Source organism: Nycticebus coucang, chromosome 8, assembly GCF_027406575.1.
Source record: "Nycticebus coucang isolate mNycCou1 chromosome 8, mNycCou1.pri, whole genome shotgun sequence".
Taxonomy (NCBI): Eukaryota; Metazoa; Chordata; class Mammalia; order Primates; family Lorisidae; genus Nycticebus; species Nycticebus coucang.
The window spans coordinates 72,332,905-72,356,024 of record NC_069787.1 but is presented as its reverse complement, the minus strand read 5'-3'; the positions used below and the strand labels follow the sequence as shown (position 1 = coordinate 72,356,024).

General features: G+C 37.1%; 1 protein-coding gene and 1 long non-coding RNA gene across 2 annotated transcripts in view; both read right to left on the bottom strand.

The window, feature by feature from the left end:
* Positions 1-2,592: 2,592 nt before the first annotated feature.
* LOC128591751 (uncharacterized) lies at positions 2,593-12,237 on the bottom strand. The gene is made up of 5 exons (XR_008381648.1): positions 10,668-12,237; positions 9,730-9,855; positions 9,426-9,456; positions 4,840-4,932; positions 2,593-3,506 (listed from the first exon to the last, which is right to left on the bottom strand). It is a non-coding gene; the product is annotated as an uncharacterized LOC128591751 (long non-coding RNA).
* Positions 12,238-12,782: 545 nt separating this feature from the next.
* ZCWPW2 (zinc finger CW-type and PWWP domain containing 2) overlaps positions 12,783-23,120 on the bottom strand; it is a 178,777-nt gene continuing 168,439 nt past the window's right edge. The window contains exons 9-11 of the mRNA XM_053598830.1: positions 22,631-22,698; positions 16,438-16,565; positions 12,783-13,292 (exon numbers count right to left, since the gene is read on the bottom strand). Of these exons, the coding sequence (XP_053454805.1) occupies positions 13,131-13,292; positions 16,438-16,565; positions 22,631-22,698 (358 nt within the window). The 3' untranslated portion in view covers positions 12,783-13,130. The remainder of the gene's footprint in view (positions 13,293-16,437; positions 16,566-22,630; positions 22,699-23,120) is intronic.

Below are 23,120 nucleotides of genomic sequence, written 5' to 3'. Positions count from 1 at the left end.
AGCTGTTGATAGAGCTTTTAATTTAATGTGAATTTTTTAGTTCCAGGATTTATATTTGATTTTTTAATGATATCTTTCATTGAATTTCTCATTCAGATCATGATTTGTTTTCCTGATTTCTTTGTATTGTGCATCTGTGTTTTCTTGTATCTCATCAAGTTTCTTTAGTGTCATTATTTTGAGTTCTTTTTCAGATATCTCATAGTTTTTTTAATGTCTGGAATCTGTTATTAAAGTGTGTCTTTTAGAGGTGTCATGTTTTCCTGCTTTTTCACGTTGTTGTAGCCTTATGTTGATATCTGTGTATCTGGTGTGAAAGGTGCTTCTTCATTTTTAGGAAGTGGCTTTCATAGGAAAAGTCATTTTGTGTAAATGTATCAGCAGTGTTGATTGGGTAGGATGTTTTGGTTTTGATTTCTTGTGGATGCAATAGTGTAGTCTCCACATGGTTTATTCTGTTGTCATTAGTGACATTGGTGTTTGTTAGCTCTTTAGTAGCTTAGGCCATGGTTGTTAGTGGAAGATGTGGCAAGGCTTTGATGCAGACACAGATGCCAAGCAGTCTATTCTTTGGGTACAGCAGGCTCAGTGTGCCAGTCCAGACCTCTGGGTGATATACATGGGTGCCACGGGTAACAAGTCTAGGTGGGCTGGTCCTTGAGCCTCTAGCGATTTTGCTTGAGTGCTTATGGTAGTAGCAGTTGGCTTGGGCTTGAGTAGGTCCTTCAGACCCTTGAGTGGCATGTGTGGGGTCAACAGTGGCAGTAGCAGTAGCAGGTCAACCCTTAGGCCCCCAAGCAGCACGTGTGGCACCAGCGGTAGCAACGACAAGTTGGGAGGACCAGTCTCCAGGCCCCTCAGGTATCACATGTGGGTGGCTACTGGTGGTTATGGTGGTTGCAGGCTAAACAAGGCCTAGGAAGCATGTGTTAGTGCTGGCATGGGGAGGGGTGTCTATTCCCAGATACTTGGACAGAATGTACAGGCAGAGAATTGGGCAGTGTGGGCACATCCTTGGACGCCTAGAAGGCATATAAGAGTACAGGAAGTGAAGAGCCAGTTGGTTTGATTGCCAGACCCCTGGATATCACAAGCACCAACCGGGCTGCTGATGGATGGAGTGGGCCTGTCCTCATACCACCCCCCCCCACCTTGACGTATGCAGGCACTAACAGAGGCAGGTAGGGTAGGTTAACCCCCAAGTCCCCAGCTGATTCACTGGGACACTGACAGCAGTGGTGTTGGACAAGGTAGGTTTATCCTCAAGGCCAGTGTGTGTGGGCACCAGTGGTGGCAGGTAGGTGGGTCAATTTCTAGGACTTCAGACAATATACACGGGTGCTGCTGGCAGTGGCTGCACTTACACATGCTTCCTAGGCCTTATACAAGCCTGCAGGTAGAACAGGCTTGTCCTCAGGCCAGCCCCCCACTCCACCCCCCAATGGGGTGTGTTGGTGCCAGCAGTAGCAGGCAGGGTGGATTGATGTTCCAGCTCTCAAAGACATGCTTGATTTCCCTCTGTGGTGGTGGTGGGCTCAGCAGACCTCTCCTGGGGCTCCTAGATGGCACCCAGGTGGGCTAGTCCCCAGGCATGTGTGGTATACTATAATGGCCTGCTGAAGGGGTGGTGTTGCTGTCAGTGGCACCTGCCTGGGGATGGCAGCCCTTGGACTGGTGGGGGAAAAGAGGAACACATGCTTTGGCTCCCTTTGTCTCAGAGGTAACTTTGCTGTTACTCAACATTTGTTCTCCAAGGTGTAGGACACTCACTGTAAGTGGCTAAAGTGTTATGGGCATAGCCTCATCTATGGTTCCAGCTGGCCAGGTGATGTTTCAGTCCTTTAGAGCAATGTGGAGGATGTCAGCAGGGCTCAAGGGATGGGGAGATGCACGGGCTACTAGGCGCAAGGGAGGAGGTAGTCTAGTGGGAGCTGGGCTTTCAAAATGGGGCCTTGCTGCAGCTGCTTTGTCCTCAGGGGGTGTGTAGGATCCAGCATTAACTCCCTCCTTCGAACAATGCCATCGTGTGAACTTCCTACACATTGTGTGAATTCAGGGCCAGCAAAGGCTGAGGAGCTCTCAGGTGCCTGGGATTGCAGGAGTCTGTAGTAGGAATGTGGACCCACAGAGAAGAATTTCTCCTGTTCCTCCTGACTCTGATCTGTTCCCAGCTGCTTTGCTTCCCTCTAGTTCCATGCTTCATGGGTTCCCTGTCACCTCCCTACTTAATTCTAGCATTCTCTCTTAGATACTCCATAAACATGGTTATCTAGTTACTGTTTTTGTCCTTCTTCGTGGAGGAGGCCAGTGTCGAGTGCCTCTAGTCAGCCACCTCGAAGCCCAGATTTACGATTCTTATCTCAGTCATGTTTGGGCCCAATCTGTCTGTGCTTTATCCCTCTCTAAGGAACGGCGGGAAATACCTCATAGTCATTTATCCATTGATCTTTAAGAAATATATTAACCAATGTATTAAGTAACAGAAATTCATGTAGAAACCAAATCCCAATCTCACAAAGAAACATTCTCGTACACATCTGTTGGAGGAAAGTAAGTCAGTAGACATAAAAAGCCTTAAAACTGTACAGACTCTTTGACCCATTAATTCCTTTTCTAGGAATTACTTGAAAAATACAAATGCATACAAAGATTGAATGATAAAGATGTTCATGGCAGATTGGTTTACAATTGAGAAAACATTGAAACAAATGTCCATCAAGATGTTCACTTTTGAAACATAAATATGAAAATTAGGCAATCATTAAAAATCATGTTGTAGTGATTAAAAGTCCAAATTCTAATTCTTTGATGCTATAGTATAGTATATCTAGTTAATAGAGCTGTTAAGAAAGTTAACTATAAAAATACATGTTTGTTAACAAGGGTCAGAGCATGACGATTGAAGTCCAAGGAACAACTGCTATCAGAAATATCATTCCTTATGAGTTTTGGCCAATCAGCCTTGTCCTCTCTTGAGCCTATTCTGTTTAGGACTTTTCTTAAAACCACAATGTTATCTAAAATAAATATTATATAAACACTAACATAAATTGTTGTACTTTCACCATAAAATCATGCCATAGACAATATTTTATGTCATGGAAATATATTCACAATATATAGTTACGAGAAAAAAGCAATGTAAACAATTATGTGATTGCTATTATTTCATGTGTGCATTTATAAGTACACACAGAATTTACTTGGAAATAGGTTGTAAGGATTGTTTAAATATCAGCAATGACCCTGTAGTTCATAGGAATGCAGATGATTTGCATTTTCTTATTGAAATTTTATCTTCTTTTCCAATCAGCATATATAGATAGATCATATTTATCCATGTCCTTTGGCAGTGCTTCTCCATCTGATTCTGAGGTCAGCTCTGCAACTTGATTTGGTCAAAGAGATTTTAGCAATCTTGATGCAATATGAAGCTAGGAAAACACTGCTTCATGGGGTTGGCTCTCTGCTCTGTTCATCTGCTACTCCACGAGAATATGTCTGGGCTACAAGATGAAAGGTAGCACATGAAACAGTCAGCTTGCTTCTATTTATTCACCTGAGACTGCTCTAGATCATCTGACCACCGGCCGGCCCCCAGACATGTAAGCCCAGTAAGATCAATAGAGATACACCTAAGCAGACTTGCAGATGACCACAGACACTTGAGCAAGATCTACTAAAGTAGCCAAGCCAGCTGAACCTTGCAGACTCCCAAACTAAACCATGTGATTTGTTGTTTGACATAGGCATTTTATGGTTGTTTGCTACCCTGCACTATTGTAGCAACTGATAGAGCATGTGTTTGTTGCAAGATGATGGGAGGGGTTAGAAGAAATAAACTATCACAACTTTAGGTTCAAACCAAAGGTGTCTGGATATAGAATTTTTTTTTTAAATGTTTTTAAACAGGCTAGATTGTCAGGATGTTTAAAATCAATATAAAAATAGAACTGTTTTAACATGTGCAAGGCACTGTGCTATGGTCTGGGCAGACCACAAAGTGGAGGGACATGTAGCCCCTACCTCCAGAAAGTCACACTAATAGTGAAAATCTCTCTTGACACAGATACTGCTCTAAGAGTTACCAACCATTGTATGAATGCACTTCAGCACCCAAGAGCTTTAAATTGCTGAAGTTGGTTAAAAATGCATTAGCTTTTTCCCAACATCATTCTAACAGCAAAGTAAAATAAAAAAGTCTGCTCTAGCTGCCCGATGAACTTGAAGTAATGAGGTCTACAAGTTGACTTGAACAGAAGAAAATGATATTAAGCTTTCATGGAGGACAAATGAAAGTATCTACCTGTAACCTTTCTGACAGTCAAAGACCCTTTGCATTTAAAACTCTGCAGCTGTGTGCATTATTCCCAGGCAGCAGAGAGTTTAATAAGACTTCATGGAGATACCTAACCTTCCAGTCCCTGGCTGCCTGCTGGCAACCCTAAGGCGCTCATTGTGGAAGCTGACAATCTGAGCTAACATCAGGGCACAGATTTCTTCAGATACAGGGGCACAAGGTGGCATAGTAATGTCGCCCTGCTGCTCCCTGATGCATTCCACTGGCAGAATGGTCTGAATTCAAGCCAATCCCAGTGCCCAGCACCCTTCTTTGTTTCATCCTAGACATTCTGGTGGTCCGTCATTGACTTTTATGGCAAAACCTGGATGTTCTGGTGAATGAAGCGCTGCTCCTTTGGTGTAATGTCAAAGTTCCTCTTTGAGCAAAACCCCACCTATCTTGTCCAGCCTTAAGCCCCAGTATGCCTCCCCTCACATCCTTCACCTTCTGCCTTCTAATTACTCAGGTTAGTTATTTGCCATTTCTACTTTCCTTACCTCTGGGCCTTGTTTCATCTGTGACTTTCATCCTCTTCAACCAGCCTTCTATCTTCAAAATCTGGTCTTGCTTTCACGGGTTTCTTTCCCCAACTAGACCATAAATGTGGTAATGATAATAATGTAGCACACAACACAGCCAGGCACCTTGCTAGGTGCTTTGTGTGTCTTAACTTTTTTTCTGTTCAACTATTCTGTGAGATAAGCATTATTATTACTATCATTATCATCACCATCATCCTAATTTTCAGATAAGTGAGTCAGAGAGGCTAAAGTAAGTTACAGTTAATGTTAGTTTGATAAAGTTAGAGGTCATGCCTTTCTTATTCACTATTATTATCTATGCCTAGAACAAACCTGGCCCAAAGTACTGAATAAAGAAATGAATTAAATGTCTCAATAAAGCTGTTTCGGAAGTCAGAATTAACCTCCTCCTCCTTTGCTTTCACATCCCTACCCTAGTACTTAACACATTCTACCTCTTAAGGTTTGGCCTCAATTTCCAAATAATCTGTACTTTGCACACATTGCTGTACATTGATATCCTTTGCTTGGAGGAAATCAGGCTTTCATAGATCAGGTGACTAATGGTGATTTCCAGTTCTGGCATTGCCTGACAACATCTGTTACTGAGAGATAGGGCTAGGCATCCATAAGAGAGGTAGAAAGCACCATTGGCAGGAGTTATAGGCTGATTGGCCAGACCTTTAACCTTTAACCTGAAGAAGGACAGCCCTGCTCCCTCATTCACCTACCATTCTCCACTCCTCCCTGTCATGAAGGGGTTCCAAGAGCTTATTGGTTCACATAGAATTACCATCCAAGATGAGTGTCTTTTGACAACTTTCCTTCCTATGCTTTTCACATCTTGGATTTATCCATATTAGTAGAAGTGGTTATGAAAGTATGAAATTATGGGCTCAGCACCCATCGCACAGTGGTTATGGAGCCAGCCACGGACACCGAGGGTGGCAGGTTGGAACTTGTCCCGGGCCAGCTAAACAATGACAACTGCAACAAAAAAATAGCTGGGCATTATGGCAGGCACCTGTAGTCCCAGCTACTTGGGAAGCTGAGGCAAGAGAATCACTTGAGCCCAAGACTTTGAAGTTGCTGTGAGTTGTGATGTCACAGCGCTCTACCGAGGGCCACATAGTAAGACTCTGTCTCAAAAAAAAAAAAAAGTAAGTACGAAATTATGGAAGAAAAGGGGACAGTGAGTTATAGGCAGGCAACTAAGCAGAAGGTGGAGAGGGTAATGGGGGTTGATGGGATTTGATTTTAATCCCTTGATTATCCTAGTAGAAGCAGAAAGTCTCCTGCGGCCAACACCTAATGGAATATAGAAGGTGTTATTACCATTGACATCTCTACAATTCAAGAGGAACCAAGAAAGAGAAGTCCTAGTTTTGACTTAACTTTCTATAAAAACAGCTATTGGCATCTCAAGTCGAAAGTTGTCTGCTAGTCTGGGAATCTGTGAGGTTGTTTCTCACTTCCGGCACAGGACACTTCAGCCTGAAGGAATTGTATTAAGGGATTTCATAATTACTGACTCTTAGCTGTCTGGGAAGAGAACTCCCTTCTGGTTTCAGATATTCAATTTTCCAATGTACTTTCTGCTTTAAGGTACTTTCTACTTTCTGCTATGTTTGTTTACATTCTTCCTTCACTAGATTGCATGCTCCAGAAGAGAAAGACTTGGCAAAATTTACAGTTATCTCCTGTCTCCTTCTTCCCCTCTGCAAATTGCAATGGTTTGTTTTATAAAATTTAAGATCTGTACAGTTTAATTGCATGACATAGTAAGGAAGCATTGGCAATAAAATAGACTAATGCTGATCAAATATTTTGGTGAGCTTCCTGGCTTTCAAAAGATCTTTTGAGTTTGGGCCCAAATTCAAATTGCTGAAGGTGGGCTTTCTTAAAAATAGCAAGGGTTCCCTGAAAAAGCAGTCATGCATTTATTAAAATGCATCCAAAATGACATAGAACCCTGTCACTACTCATCAGTATTAAGATGTTTTTCTCCCTTTCCCTTTTTAATTAAATGTCTGTGAAGAAAGCAAGGGGATTTAGAGGTATTTCTAAAACTTAACCATGGAATGTACTTAAAAAGATAGATGTTGCTGTTCCCCTACCCATCAGAAAGAAGATCACAATACTGTTGGCAATGGTTTCCAAATATTAATTTTATAAAAGAGAAAAAAGGAACTCTCATATTGATGACTAGTAGATCAAATAACACAAGAATAAATGCCTAAATTTTATCTCAGCAATTATTAACTGCAATGTACTTAAATACAACTTGGTTCCCTTCAGAGAGAGTAAATAGAAAATTAAATTTATTTATAAACCACTTCCATATAAAATATCTTATTTATTCCTGACAACAATGCTCTCTTTTTCATAGGTTTGTCCTTATTTTACATATTTTATATGTGAGGAAACTAGACGATCATTCTACCATTCAGCTAGTTAAAAGCTTGTTGAGTTATTACAGATGGTAGGTAATTAATAGCATGGAATCTGGAACCAAACAGACTTAAATTCTGGCCCTTCCATTTATTGGTTGTGTGACTTAGATAAGAAAATAAGTTTGGACCCAAACAATTATTATAACTAATCATCATGTAATATAATATCAAAATCCTAAGGAAGACATGGGGAAAAAGGAAGAGGAAGGAAATACATATATTCTTACCTTTTTCTTTGCCAAATAAGATGCTACACCTTATGGGGAGAACTGGGGAGAATGGGGACCGAAGACCCCATTCTTGGCAAAGGAGAGCACCCCAGAAAAAGAGGAAAACTAAAAAGCTGAGTGAATTGGAACAAAAAAAAGTCAGCTTGTTTACATTTAAGCTAGCCATTGCTAGCAAGCTTCTTGCCTTTTCTGAAATTCTAGCCTGTTGGGGATACAGCTTACAAACACCCTGATATGTCTGTGAGCATTCTGAGGAGAGTAATGGCCATAGAAGAGATTATGGCAAGTCCTAGAAAAGATACATCTTCTAGGGCATTTTCTGGTTATTAAAAAGGCAAAGCAGATACCCATTGTAGAGATTTGTATTTGCCTGGGGCAAAGACCAAGGGAGTAGCTCAAGCTCTGAGATATGGGCAGAAGAGCTTCTCTCCCTTATCCCAGAAGAAAATCCTCTGTGGTGGTGATGGGCGGAAAATGCCTCCCTCCCAGCATCCCTCAGAGAAGATTAACACCGGTGGCAGTGGTGTTTTACTCCACAGAGAAGTAGTGCTTAGACCTCCCTAGAAATCTGTGTACATGACCTCAAGCAGGAGGCTCTCCTAATACAAGGCTCAGATTTTAGATTTCTGAAGGCTACCCTTAGGTTAATAATAATAACAATAGAAGCTGATATGATCAAGAGAAACTGCTGATGTCTTTATTCACTCCCTCATCTTGCCCTCTGGGCAAATAAATGTCAATAAAATCAGAGTGGAACAAACACTTTGGGCCATTGCCGGAATCCCACCATGGGCAATAGTCCCCTGAGCTTCTACTTTTAATTCTACTCTATGTCTCTTGTCTTTCTTTACCGTCACTTGTAACTCTGTATTTCTTCAGTCGATCATGGCTAGTTTCCACAGGTCTCAGTGGATGCTGCTCTCGGGGGAAGACCCTGACACCACCATTATGGGCATATCTCCAACTCTATACTCTATGTGAAGAATTTAAAACTGTTTAAAAGAAGTGACCTACTCAATGAAACTTTAATAATGTGTTGGTGTCCTATGCTATTTTTGCATATGCTGCCACCTTGGTAAAGCAATATGAGGCAATTTATAATAAAACTCACCATGGTAGGCTAGGCAGAGATTGGGCTTAGCCTCACCAGTTTATGGGTCAATTTGGGCCAGATCCAGACAAAATTTAGAAGAGCACTGGGGAGGAGGCCTCAGGCTAGCACTCAGAGTCCAACCCAGGAGACAAAATCATTTTGACCGTACTATTACTACTTTAGGAATAGAATACCCCATGAGCCCAGTACAGATGGAAAGTTACCATCAAAAGAGGTCTATACAATTGTTGCTGGGAAGAAAAAGTCAACTGTATGAAATAATTATTGCCATAATAGTTCTGTGTAATAAACTACTTTCAAACTCAGTGGGTTAAAACAACAATCTTTTGTTTTATAGATTTATATATTGACCAGGGAAGCTCAGCTTTATTCTGTAGGTTTGTAGGTTTCATCTTCCCCAAACCACAGGACTTACTGAGTCATGTTTTTCTCAAAGCAATAACAGAGATACAAAAAGTAAAGCAAAAGCATTCAAGGTTTCTTAAGATCCAGACTCAGGATTGGTACAATCACTTCTGTCCCATTTCATTTATCAAAGCAAGAGGCCTAGATCATGGTTAAAAGGCAAGGAAGTAGACTATATCTATGATAGGGCAAGGATATAATGGAGGAAGACACAAATAAGTTGGACTAGTAATTCAATCAACTACTTTAGTCCTCTTGTTCACATTATTCTCATTTCTCTAATGAAAAACATTCCATCCTCATTAAAGGACACCCAGAAGTCTTACTTATCATGGAATTAGGCTAAAAATTTAGACTCACGGTCTGCACCAAGTCCAGACTTCAACTGTACCTAAGAATGAAAAAGAAAAATTATTGCTCCTCCTCACACACAACCTTACACACTATAGAATGGTATAACAGGGATAAGATAAATACAGCAAAAAATTCCATTCAAAAAGAAGAAGATTGGTCCTTAGCAATTCTGAAATCCCTGTAGGAAAATTAGTCAAGTTCCTCTGCCATGGGAGTAGAGAATGTTTCTTGCTTAGACCTTGGCTCTGTTTACCAAGGGAAGGGTGGGAATGCAATTGGTAGGAGGGGCAGACCCCTGGTCCACTGTTACCTAAACTTCCTGGCTCTATTCTCTGAGACATCCATTCCATCATCTTCTTCACCTGCCTCTGCCGAGGATATTGAAATTTACTTCTTTTCTTTGGTGGCTGAGAAGTTTTCTAAGCTTGTTTCCCACCTGAAAAAAAAAAAAAAATTGAGGACACTCAGAGGATTCCTTTTTACTTCAGGCTGGCAGTACTTTAACATTATTGCCCTCTCTAAAACTTAGTTGGTTTTTAATGTATTTTGTTCTAGTTCTATGTCCAAATCACAATTTTTTCTAAGATATATTTCTCTCTCCAAATTACTAGTATTTTGGGGCACATTAGATAGGCTATAGTACCATGCCTTGAAGTTTTTAAAGCTGAAAGATCTACTCAAAGTCACCTTATAATATTTTTCAAGTATACCCGCACCTCTGATTGGGTCTTTACCCTGAGGCCATGTTTTTTTGCAAGCCACCTGGATTTGGCATGTGTCCCCCTTTGTGTAATTTAACAACTATGCCCTTGACTAGATCTTTGTCCTCAGGCTGTATCTTTACTTGACAATCTTTTTCTGGCTGGGGATGTTGAACATAAGAAATAATTTTATTTTCTAACCCAGAAACTTCTGGGCTCTTGATAAATCCTCTAAATTCTACTTGCCAACTAGTCTTTCATCTTTTGAGCATATCTCTTTCTAGCAGTACCATATATACTTAAAAGCAAATAGTTCATTTTTTAAAAATGTTTCTTAGAGACTATTTTCTTCCCTTTCTGTCTACCCTTTCATTTGACTACACTGCTTGCCACTTTGAGAGCTCATACCACAAAATAAATAAGTGGCTGGAAAGTCCCAGTATTTATACTTGCAGGCATAGAACACCATAATGCAGGCTCTTATAGTCCCACAAGAGAACTCCTGAAGTAGACTCCTAACTGGTCCCCTTCTTCCAGGGTTACTCACTCTCATTCCAGTCTCCATGCAGTGGTTAGTGTGATCTTCCTGAAATATAAAAAGGATTCCACTACTTAAAATTGTTTTTTTAGTCCCTATAGTTTTCAGGATATATTATAATCTCCTTAGCCTATGTACATGACCCTCCCGAGCTGCTATGCCTTCTCACCATCACATATCTATCGCTCCAGCTAATTCACCTAAGAGCAAGTCACAGATGTTATATTTTTCTCTCCTCAAACTTTGGTTTTGTTTTACTGTATTTGAAATGTCCTTTTTTATACCACTGCACACAGACAGAAACAGGCATAAAGAAAGCCAAAACTGAAACTAGCAATAGGAATCAATGCCTCAGCTTTGACATACATAGCACAAGAGAAGGATACTCCTGAAGCTATTCATGGGATTACTTGAGGAATGATAGACTTTTTATTTTTCTATATTGTTGGGTATTTTATAGTGATTATGTTTAACTTATTTCTACGTGTTTTGTAATTACTGTATTTTGCCATGTATAACGTTCCCATGTATAATGCAAACCCACTTATCCCCCCAAAACTTTCAGATTTTTCATTATAATTTTTTAATCCAAATTCAAAACTTAAAGTTGGGATTGTACAAAAACTATTTTGACATTTTCCCAAGGGATTTTCCAATAATTTTTATAAAAATATCAGCTAGATTGCTAGCTCCCACCTAAAATGTTCAAAGAAAAATATGTCACTTTTCATTGGCCAAAAATGCTTCTGTTGCTAGTTCAACATAAGTTCAACAAAACCCATTATCATATTCTAATATATTATTTTGCATGTAGACATCGTTATTGCTTTTTAGGATTACAGTTTTAACACATAAGCATAAATAAAAGAATTTAAAAAATTTAAGTAGCAAGAGACATGAATAGAACCTTCTCTAAAGGGGGCAGACAAATGGTTAACAAACATCTGAAAAAATGCTCATTGTCCCTAATCATCAGAGAAATGTAAATCAAAACTACCCTGAGATGTCACCTAACCCCAGTGAGAATGGCCAACATCACAAAGTCTCAAAGCTTCAGATGCTGGCATGGTTGTAGAGAGAAGGGAACACTTTTACACTGCTGGTGGGACTGCAAAGTAATACAACCCTTTTGGAAGGAAGTATGGAGAATCCTCGAAGAACTCAAATTAGACCTCCCATTTGATCCTGCAATCAATCCCATTACTAGGCATCCACCCAAAAGAAAAAGAATCCTTTTATCATAAGGACACTTGCACTAGACTGTTTATGGCAGCTCAATTTACAAATGCCAAAATGTGGAAACAACCTAAATGCCCAGCAACCCAGGAATGGATTAATAAGTTGTGGTATACATATATTATGGAATACTATTCAGCCATTAAAAAGATGGTGAATTTACATCTTTTGTATTAACCTGGATGGAGGTGGAATACCTTCTTCTTAGTAAAGCATCCCAAGAATGGAGAAGCAAGAATCCAGTGTACTCAATTCTAATATGAAGGCAATAGATGGTCTAACATAAGGTGGAGGGTAGAGGAGTGAGGGAGTGGGGAAAGGGGAAGATGGACATTTGTGCCACACAGTGTATGGTCCACCTCTTGGGGACGGGACACAATTATGAGAGGGACTTTACCTAACAAATACAATTAGTGCAACCTAATTCTTTGTACCTTCAATGAACCCCAAATATTAAAAAAAATTATGTAGATATGGAATTAAGACCACCCATGTATAATGCACACCCTTACTTTTTCCTCAAACATTTGGGAAAAAAAGTACACATTATACATGGCAAAATAGGGTACATCTTTTCATCTTCCAGATGATACTTCCAGACATACTGATTCAGTGGGGAAGTGTCTAGCATTCTTATTTTCCAAAGTCTCTCAGGGACTTTGTTAAGCAGCCAGCACCCATGGGGGAACCATGGTTGAAACGATTGTTTCAAATATATGAAGCAATTGACATTTTAGTTTTTAAGAAAATTTTCAACTCTTTTAAACACATAGTTTAAAAATTATTTCCTTTTATTTTGTAAATGTTTAATTCTACTAGAATTACACATTCTTTAAGTATATTATATTTGCATTATCTCTAAGGATTATAATAGCTTGGGCAGCCATTTTAACAGTTAGCTAGTATTGAATGAAGAGCCTAAATAATCATTGTTCAAGCTTGTGTTTTAAGGTAAATTTCATAAACCAGTTTATAATTAAGGCAAACAGGGAAAAATATACAAATACAAATATCAGAGGGTTTTTAATTCTAAATTTTTATCACTAACTTAAATACCATTTGACTGGCTCCCCAAACCATGGACATTCTCAAAACATAAAGTAGAAAGTTATTACAAATATCAACTTTGGGGTAATGTACAACTATTTGACTAAACATTTTTAAGTTTTTGATTTGGGGAAAAATATGAAAATGCTAATGTTTTCATAAGGAACTTCTGAAAATATGTACAATGCCCTAAAATTCAGACATCAAAGCATCTATTTCTTTAAACTTGTTAGTTATATTATCAATACATTCTCCAGCTTTTAATTTTATCCCATCAATTACAAGATAGTCCTCTTCATAGTGATTTTCAAACAGATTGCCTGCAGGACCTTCAGGGTTGCATTTAGATAACTGCAAAAACAACCACATAATTAATAAGAATGACATCAAATTTACTAGATTATTTGAACAAAACAGAAAGCAATCAGTAATTCCTTAAGCCACATCAGTTATGCAAAGTTTTCTGTTATTCTGGTATTCAAATAATGATCACCATATATAGCATAATATGTAGTGAATGTGTTTGTACAGGAATAAGTTATTATTTAGGTTCTATCTTTATTCCTCAACATTATACAATTTTAGTTTTAATTTTATGCTTTGGGAAAACATGATTGTTTTAATTCTGTGTATGTTTTCTACATTGGTTTATTTTTTACATTATTGTTATAGGGAATACAACATAAAACTGTTTCAGTCACATTTTCTGTGGTCATCTTCTCAAAAGCATCTGCATTACTTACAAGTAGTAATAGTTTTCTCTAACTTAGTGGGAAAGGACATTGATAAAAGTAATGCATGCACACACTCACAAACATAGACACACATATATATGGGAATTATAATTTCAAATTTCATTAAGGGTAGGGCTAACTTCCCATGTAATTCAAAGGAAAAAAAGAATATACATGTGGTTCATGTAAGAATTTTCATATATCAAACATGTACCTTTTAATACAAATAATTATTCAGTGAACTCTATCTTATGTATATATGGATTATGCAATCAGTGAATTATTCAAGTGGATTTATAAAAATCTAAAATTTATTTCCTCCATTGCTTGCCAAGTCAGGGCATGCCATCCACTGTTAATATTAGCTAAAGGAGAATATAAATAGGAAGGTGACTCTACTGAGGAAAATAATCTCACAAAACATTTCAATGATGAATAGAAATGAGTTTTGATTATCCATGTGTGTATGTTTTTTTTCCACATTGTTAATCTCATCCATTGGTGTAAATACTTGAGAGTAATCAAATTGAAACCTCATAGGTGGAATGCATGATGAAAACATCATTGAATTTATAACTCTGAAAATAGCTCATACAATATCTGCTCGGAGAAGTAACATGCTCAGACTTTAAAATTATTAGGTGGCTCTTTTTAGCATGCTTAGCTTATGTAGGAAGACACTTTCTTCTAAAGACAAAACACATATCCAGTTTTAAGTGGAATTGGCTTTGGAAACCATATTAACTCTTTCTAATAACCAAAGATAAATAAACAAAATCCCAGAGGTAATAATTTCTTTACTTTAAAACTGGAAATTGCTCCAGCTTTGATAGTTGATTCAATTGCTATTTTCCTCATTTAAAAGTGAGCAAGGTCCTAAATATCATGAACCTGGCATTAATGCCAGACTTACAAAGCTCAGTGTGCAGAGTGGCTTATGAATCAGTCAGCAGGAAGCACTCACCTGCCTGCCAGCAATTTAAAGTGGTTAATTTTTATAATCCCTAAATGCCTTTTGAAAGCATAAAGAAAACAAGAATTTAAAACAAAAAGCAAGCTTCTGCTTAGTTATGGCTTAAAACACTGCATTTTATTTTAAGAAATAAAAATCAGAAGTAATTTTCTAGTCTATCAAGTTACTAGTTATAATGGCAAAATAGAAGCCAATTCTGTGGCTGTAAAAGCTCCAGGACATCATTTTAAAAATCAACCTGGCTGTACTTCTGAAAAGACAAACTGTTAACATTGAAAAAACACTGCACAAAACCATATGGTGTTCAAAAAAACCACACATTTCCTAGAAAAGAATAATTTTTATATTACTTATATGTATATAAGATGTGTATCACAAATCTATAGATCTTGTTCTATAGAAGGTAAGACCCCTATACCTAAAATAAATCTTTTTAGAAAGGCACTGTATTTGGAAAAATGGAATTTATAACCCATCCATATTCAGGTAAGAGTCAGTATTGTTGGTATTAATTAAGAAAACTATCATACTTTTTAACTCAATTGGAGTTTTTAATATTAATTTAATTTTATTTTAATATACTCATCTCCCTAATGGTAAATTCTACATATTTTTTTCTTAATTTCTAACTCAGTAAAAGAAGTATTTAAGAATCATCATTATTTTTGTTGACATTCCCAATAAAATCATGCAATTGGGTAGTGTAACTGTGTTAACCACTTTATCCATTTAAAAATATATCTTTTTCTATATCTAAGAATAGACAGAATTAGTGATAGGTAGTGGCTCAAAGTGTAAATGTGGGAAAAGAGAGACAAAGTAAGAGAATCTTAGCACTTATTTCCTCTAGCAACTGCCATTATCAATTCTCACCTATAATAATAGCTAACCCTGGGTGTCCATTTCTATGCAAAATACTTTTCCTGATTTACATTAATTAATTCTCAAAATAATCATTCTGAGGCAGATAATAGGCAACTTTGCCAAATTTTACAAGTCATTATCGGCAGGACCAAGATTGGGACACAGGCATTATATTCCAGTGTCAGTGTCAATGTGCTTTCCTAACTCCAGGCACCCTATATATCTAAACGAATGAATGAATGGATGAATGAATAAAACCTTAAGAACACACACAACTCTTTACTGCCATTTTCTTTCTAGTTAGGGCACAGCTGTATGACTTTGTAGAAATATCTATTCTATGACTAGTTTTTCTTATACCTATCCCATTGCTACTCTGTATTAATGACACGGGCCTTGTACTGCAAACTTTCATTTTACTTGCAGAACACTGAATGAAATAAGCATATATGGCGTTTCTGAGTCTGACACAGAAAGCCAAAATAAAAGAAAAAAGATTGCTCTACATATGAATGGTGAAACTTAATTTAATGAAACAGTCTACCTCTAGTATGTTAATGATGAGGTCTGTCCCTATAAAGGTTATCCTGCTGTATGACCCAGACAGGGTATATTTTTCAGTGAGCTGCTGTTATCCTGGCCCCTTCTCCTGATTATAAATATCAGCAAGGCCCATCTCTGTAGTGACCCATCCAACATCTAAAATTTAAAAACCTCCTCTTCTTAAACATATATTTTCAAACATGAATGATGTCTTTTGATTTCTTAACAGGCTACTAGTTTTTCACCTCACAATAATCAGGGGCTCAAATTTCAGACAAGTAAATGGTTTTCTGTATAATTAAAATGTATAAACAGGAACAAATTCTGCCATTTAACAAATTTGAGGTTGCTATTTAGGTTTGATAATAATTGTCAATACTACCTTTTCTCTTGCATTTATTTCTTCTTCTCTATGCTCTTCTTCACATTCATTAGGTGTTGCTGTGGACTCCAGCGCTTGCTGTAGCATTTGCTCCAACTCTTTCAGTAAAACTTCAGTCTCAGAGACAACTAAAGAAACATCATTAATATGGTAAAAAATGCTATCTCTTAATTAAACAATCTAATTCATAATATTAACTAACCATAAAGAATAAATCTTCTAAATGCCACAAGATAAAACATAAGTATTTTGTGTAATTTTCACATAGAACCTCCATTATGTCAAAATTATTATGAATTTCACAGTGAATATTTTATAATTCTTCCTTGAAAAATGTAGGTTATAATCTTTCCATATATAAACCATAAAGTAGCAGGGAAACATCAAAAGCTTACTAGAGGTTTTTGTTTATTTTTAAAAATTAAGGGCCAAAGACACCAAACTAAATTATGTTATTTGTGGAACAGGGGTCATAAAATTTTTTCTGTAAAGGTTCAGAGAGCAAATATTTCAGGTTTTATAGGCCAGATGGTCTGTGTGACAACTACTCAATCAATTCTGCAGCTGTAGCACAAACCACTGACATGTAGATAAGCAAATAAGCATGGCTATGTTCCAATAAAACTTTATTTACAAAAACAGGCAGCAGCTGGGGGTCTGTGGGCCATAGTTTGCCAGTTCATACTACAGACTATCAAAACTACTGTTCAAAAGGAAAAGTAATATGATTAAGTGGTTAGACTGAGCACATTCCTATATCAAATGGTAACACATTTTAATTGCCTAGTCTGCTTTTTTATAAAAATACTACACTTTTAAAAGGTTTTGTGCTACTGTGACATAAATATATATGTAAGCAAAAAATCTAGTAACTCATTGAATATGCTGATATAAAACAATATCCCCCACCAAATAAATAAAAAACCTATCTTAACTCTATAGACTCAACTACCGGTTAACAATAAGTATTTGAATTCTTCACTTAAATAAAACAAACATTTTCACTTTATATAGGGCCTACTGAAGGAAAGTTCCAAGGAAGGAGATCACATGTGGCCTGCTGCCCGGGACCAGAGACAGATGGAACATCTGAGAAGCTTTTCCAAAAACAACATAATTCAGAGAGAAAGGCCATGAGTACATGCCCTTTCATCTTCTACTCTGGTTACTAAAATAAAACATACCATTTTCTATTATCTGCTATTCATCTGCTGGTCACCAAAAATCACATCATGTAGAGCATGGGAAAGTTTGTGGGACATGAACATATATTCAAGTAGGACATAGGAAGAAAATTTTTAAATTCCAATAAAACAATTATTAAATGATATAAATAAAGTCATGGCTATTTATAAAGTAGAAATGTTTCCCCTTCTTAGTTGTCACTGCAATACTGGAAAACCAATTTTTAGTTTATATTTTTCATAGTACAATTTTGTCTACAAAAATAATTTTTCTGTCAATAGTTATTGTTTGCTCCAGGCACTTTCATATTCAATCAACAAATACATATTGGGTATCTAGCAAGGGCCAGGAACTTGAGACAATAAGCCTTCCTGGTCATTATCTTTTCCCAGGTAATCTTAATTTTCTGTATGAAAAATGTCTATCAAAACAATTTGAAAGAAGCTTTCTGATAAGCCACCGCACACCTTAGAACAAGTTCACATGTTTAAGAAAAATAAACAAAAACTATAATTAACATGTAAGTTGCATCCACATAGATCCGTGTTCTAGAGTTACTGCTATAGCCTAAGAACAGAGAGTACGGAATGCTGTATTCTAGAATATCGTTCTTCAAAATTTGGTGAACATAAGAATCATTTGGAGCTTTTATTTAAAAATATGGATACAACTTCATGTCTACTCAATCAGAATTTTCTAGGGGAATGTATGTTTTTATTGAAGTACCTTTGTTAATGAAATTAACTCCCTGTTTAAAAGAGATTTTTTATTTAGTAACTTATTATTTAATAGATAACTAGTTGTGGTTATCTTCATACCAATTCCCTAGTCTTCCTCACAAATACCATATTTTATTACTTTACATTCTCAGCCTATGAAAATTGGAACTGACATTTAATGCACTGTTGGGAAGATAGATTTTGAGCTATGTTGTAAAGGGAAAACGGCAAACAAACATCTTTATATTTCTAACACTAGGCTAAAATACAATCAATTCATAATAACAAATGTCATTGCCAAATCGTATTGTAGGCTCTCCATTTTCAAGTGATCTGAAAAAATATGTACATTGCCTTTTGATCAAAAAGTAGACAAAGTAGTAGATGACTTTATGAATCAACCAGGGTTCATAACACCAACTTGACTGATGTCAAATTCTGCTTCCAGAGCCATGGAAGGTTTGCTTTTCTAAATAAGTATTCCTGTGTTGTAAAGTTCAAAAATAATTCTCAAGAAATAGCAGTTACTGTAATCTACAAACTAGGTTGTCAAAATTGGTCAATGATATCCTCCAAAGATAGGGACAAAATGAAAGCCTTTGCTGATTGCATGACCAATCATCTTCTATCAATACTGATCATCTTGCAGTTTCCCTGACTTGTTTCAATTTGTTGTTGAGAGTAAAGTGGTAGCATTATGGCATTATGGCGGCTCTATCACTCAGAGACAGTTAAAAAAAAAAAAAAAGAAAGAAAAAGGAGAAAGTATCTCTAATACTAAGTGCATATCTGGCTTTTAAGAATGAATACAATGTATATATATAAAATAAATCAGTGCTGTTTTTCCATTCTTGATAAGAAATGACTCACTGTTTCAATAAATCAGTCATGATTTAAAAGTTTTCAAATGTATATGTATGAGTTTTTTTTAATCTCTATTTTTCTATTAAATGTTTAAGAAGCTGTTTCTTCCTCTGCATAGAGGCTACTGGGTTACCCCAAAGCTGGCACTGAGGAAAAAAAATGTAAACTAAATTTACAGGGTTATTTCAATGTTGAAATTCTGAAGTCATTTTAACAGATGAAGAGAAAAAAGTCTTCAGCTGGATTTTGTTTTAAAGTAAACATATAAATTTCTCCTGTGTGCTTACGATTCTAATGTAGAGATACAGGTTAAAGGGTAATAAAAAGATAGCACCTTTCCTTGAGACATTGTTCCTTGAGAACTAAGAGGCCTGGTGCTTTTGGGAATAGGGGAATGAGGGCCCATCTAATCTTTTAGCCTAGAAGTTAAAGGTAACTCCAAGCCAAGAGTAAATGGGTAAAGCTTATCTTGAGTGGCAAGATATCACCTTTCTATCATCCTTTCTAACTCCTACGTCCAGGCCACAGGGCCCTTATGGTTTCTATAGAACTTACCCTATGATCCACACCTTTCCTATATTAACCATTCTTTTCCAACCTTACTTGTCTTTCAGCTGATAAACACACCCTTTATTAATTTAATAATTACTGTTAGTAGATTATTAGTTGGTCCTGGGTGATATGTCAATCTTTTATTTACTCGAACTTTTTTTTTTTTTTGAGACAGAGTCTCACTTTGTCACCCTTGGTAGAGTGCGGTGGTGTCATAGCTCACAGTAACCTCAAACTGTTGGGCTCAAGCGAGTCTCTTGCCTCAGCCTCCCAAGTAACTGGGACAACAGGCACCTACCACAATGCCTGGCTATTTTTCAAGATGAGGTCTTGCTGTGGCTCAGGCTGGTCTCAGACCCGTGACCTCAGGCAATCCACCTGTCTTGGCCTCCCAAGTGCTGAGATTACAGGCATAAGCCACTGCGCCTGGCCTATTTACTCAAACTTTTATAGTCTGCTTACTCCCTCAAAAGAAATGAAGCATTTACCAACAGAAAACAAGGAAACAATAAACACAAAAACTTAGAAGACTAAAAGAAAACAAATCAGTTCATTAAGGAGAATGTAAAGGGAAATAATTAAATTTTAAAATGCTTAGACCACATACCAATGCTGTGCAACCCCCTTATATTTAGTTTTAAGCTTCCTGATACTCAAAGCAATAAAGAAAATAGCTGCACATTTTGATTAATTTTAAGAAGTTACATGTTCCTGGAAAAATCATTTAATGTTTTAAGGGACTAGTTTCCCCATCAATGTAATAGGAGATAACATAATATCTACTTTATCTACCTCATAACAATTTCGTGAGTGTTGAATAAACAAATATATGTATATGAAGCATTTAAAACAATGATAAGGAATAACTGTTAAAGGTGTGGCCATCATTATTATTATTGCTATCATAATAGCTGGATTTTCTTGCCCCTAAACACTGGAAATAAATGAGTTAATATGCATGTAGAAGCAATACAAATAAAATATAGTACGTGATATTCTTGGTAGCAATTTTCCCAAAAATACAGACAGGCTTTACAAAACTTATTTCTTAGATTAAATCTCTACACAGCCATGGACATACAGTTTAAATTATTTAATAATTCCTCAGCCTTTTCTGTTAATTTCCAGAAGCAGGTCCTATCCATCTTGGATTAGAGGTCTTTTATTGCATGTCTTTTTCACTGATGAGGAAACTGACACTTAGAGAGATAAAGTAGCTGCATTTAATTAGCTTTCTTTCTGATCCCTAACTTGGGGAGTTTTAGAAGACAGGAGAGCAGAGAAGAGAAAAGGGAATAGGGAGTAGAATGAGAGAGTGTGAAGTAACTGGTGGAGCATAAAGCTCATGAAGGAACAGCAAATCTGGAGCAGAAGAGTAATGGGGAAACTACTATTACCTGGGAACATAAGGCAAGCAGGTGCAAGAAATGGAATAGAGATTCAAGAAGATGATAAAACTTCCTTTCATTGTTTGACCTAGGACTAATCCTACCTTAAGGTATGAAGAAATGAGACCTATCAGAGGCTTGGATTGAGGAATTCCCCAAAGTATGGGCAGGGGATAAAAAATTTGAAGAGGGTAAAATTTGAAAAACAACCACTTTTTTAGAAAGTGAGTCAGCTCTTGCAAAGAGGCTAGGTGTTCCTGCTTTTTAGTTGTTCATAATGGGGTAGAAGAATAAAATACAGGTCAGGTGAATTATTTGGTATTAGAGAGTTTCACAGCCATACATTGTGATTCTCCTTCAGGGGCTTCCTTTTACTTGGCAACTACTGAAATGTATTCATTCCTTTACAAGGAAGAGTCATTTCCAGTCAATGGTGCCTCCTGACTGCAGTGAATTCTTTCTGCAGTAACCTGTGTGAGTTGGATAGAAGGATTCCAGTAATATAGCCTTCAGCTGTGATGCTAGGGTCTCCTACTGGGAACTCAGTGCAAGGATAAACTTTTGCTTTTCTGCAGGAATGTATGAATGAACTGATCATGTGAGGCAAAGGGACTGAGTAACAAAGAAAAGTCACCTAAGTTAGTAGGACAACAGCAGCAGAGTAAGGTTGCAAACAGAGGCAACAGAATTTTTAGTGGTTTAGGAGAACAAAACAATTTTTTTTTTTTTTTGCAGTTTTTGGCCGGGGCTGGGTTTGAACCCACCACCTCCAGCATGTGGGGCTGGTGCCCTACTCCTTTGAGCCACAGGCGCTGCCCAGAATTTTATTAAAAAAAAAAAAGACTACTCCATCCTGTCTCTGCCTATTTTCCTTTCTTTTAATGAGACTATAAATGAATGGCGTATTGAGTCAATTGAAATGCAGGCACTTATAATTCCTCAGGGTTTAATGAATTTTGAATATAACTGTCAAAATTCCATATTGCACATAAGCAGTTGACTGCTTTTCTAGATTAAAAAAATGTAGAAAGAGTGAATCACCTTTGAGAATTAAAACTTTCTCCCTGCATTCCATATTCACCATACTAGTTCTAGTACCAATAACAATTACTTCAGTTGGAAGTCTCAGTCTGCTGTTTTTCTTCCTTTTCTACCTTCAGCACTCCTAGGACTCCAGTGAGTTTGGAGTGGAGAAATCTGGATTGAAACTTATAGTTATTGGTATTTCCTCCCACAACTGAGGATGCTTTACTTAAAAAAGTTAAACACATGACTAAGCCAGAGAAAATTTAATTCAAGGAAACAGAAACCCCAAGAAAGATAATTTAAAAAGCCCAGTATGTAAATCAATACCAAAAGGACCCATTAATATTTCTAATATATATGCACAACAGATTTTTTTCTTTCAAAGGAAAAAATGTATTAATACATTTTGCAGAATTTAATACAGGTTAAAAAATTAAAAGCAGGACTTCCTTCACATACCCATATTTTCCTTTGACAAGGCATCATCTGAACAAACATTTTCAAAAGAATATTTTAAAATCGCTTTCCTAGAAAAAGAATTTAACACATTTAGCTTCAAAAGATCAATTATGTATATTTAAATGATCATAATGTATATCAGTGATAATTGAAGATTATGAGCTCTTCGTTGTTTGTTTTATGCATTAAGATAGCATGTGCATTGATAAAAGGGGGGGACTAACATTGATTTATGGCCAAGCACAATGGCTCATGTCTGTAACACTAGCACTCTGTGAGGCTGACGTGGACTGCGTGAGGCCAGGAATGTGAGACCAGACTGGGCAATATTCTGAGACCTTATCTCTATAAAACAAAACAAAACATATGGGTGCGGTGGCATGCTCTTGTAGCCCCAGCTGTTCAGGAGGCTGAGGCAAGAGGATTGTTTAAGCCCTCTTGAGGCATTTGAACTTGCAGTGAGCTATGATGCTACTGCACTCTACTCCAG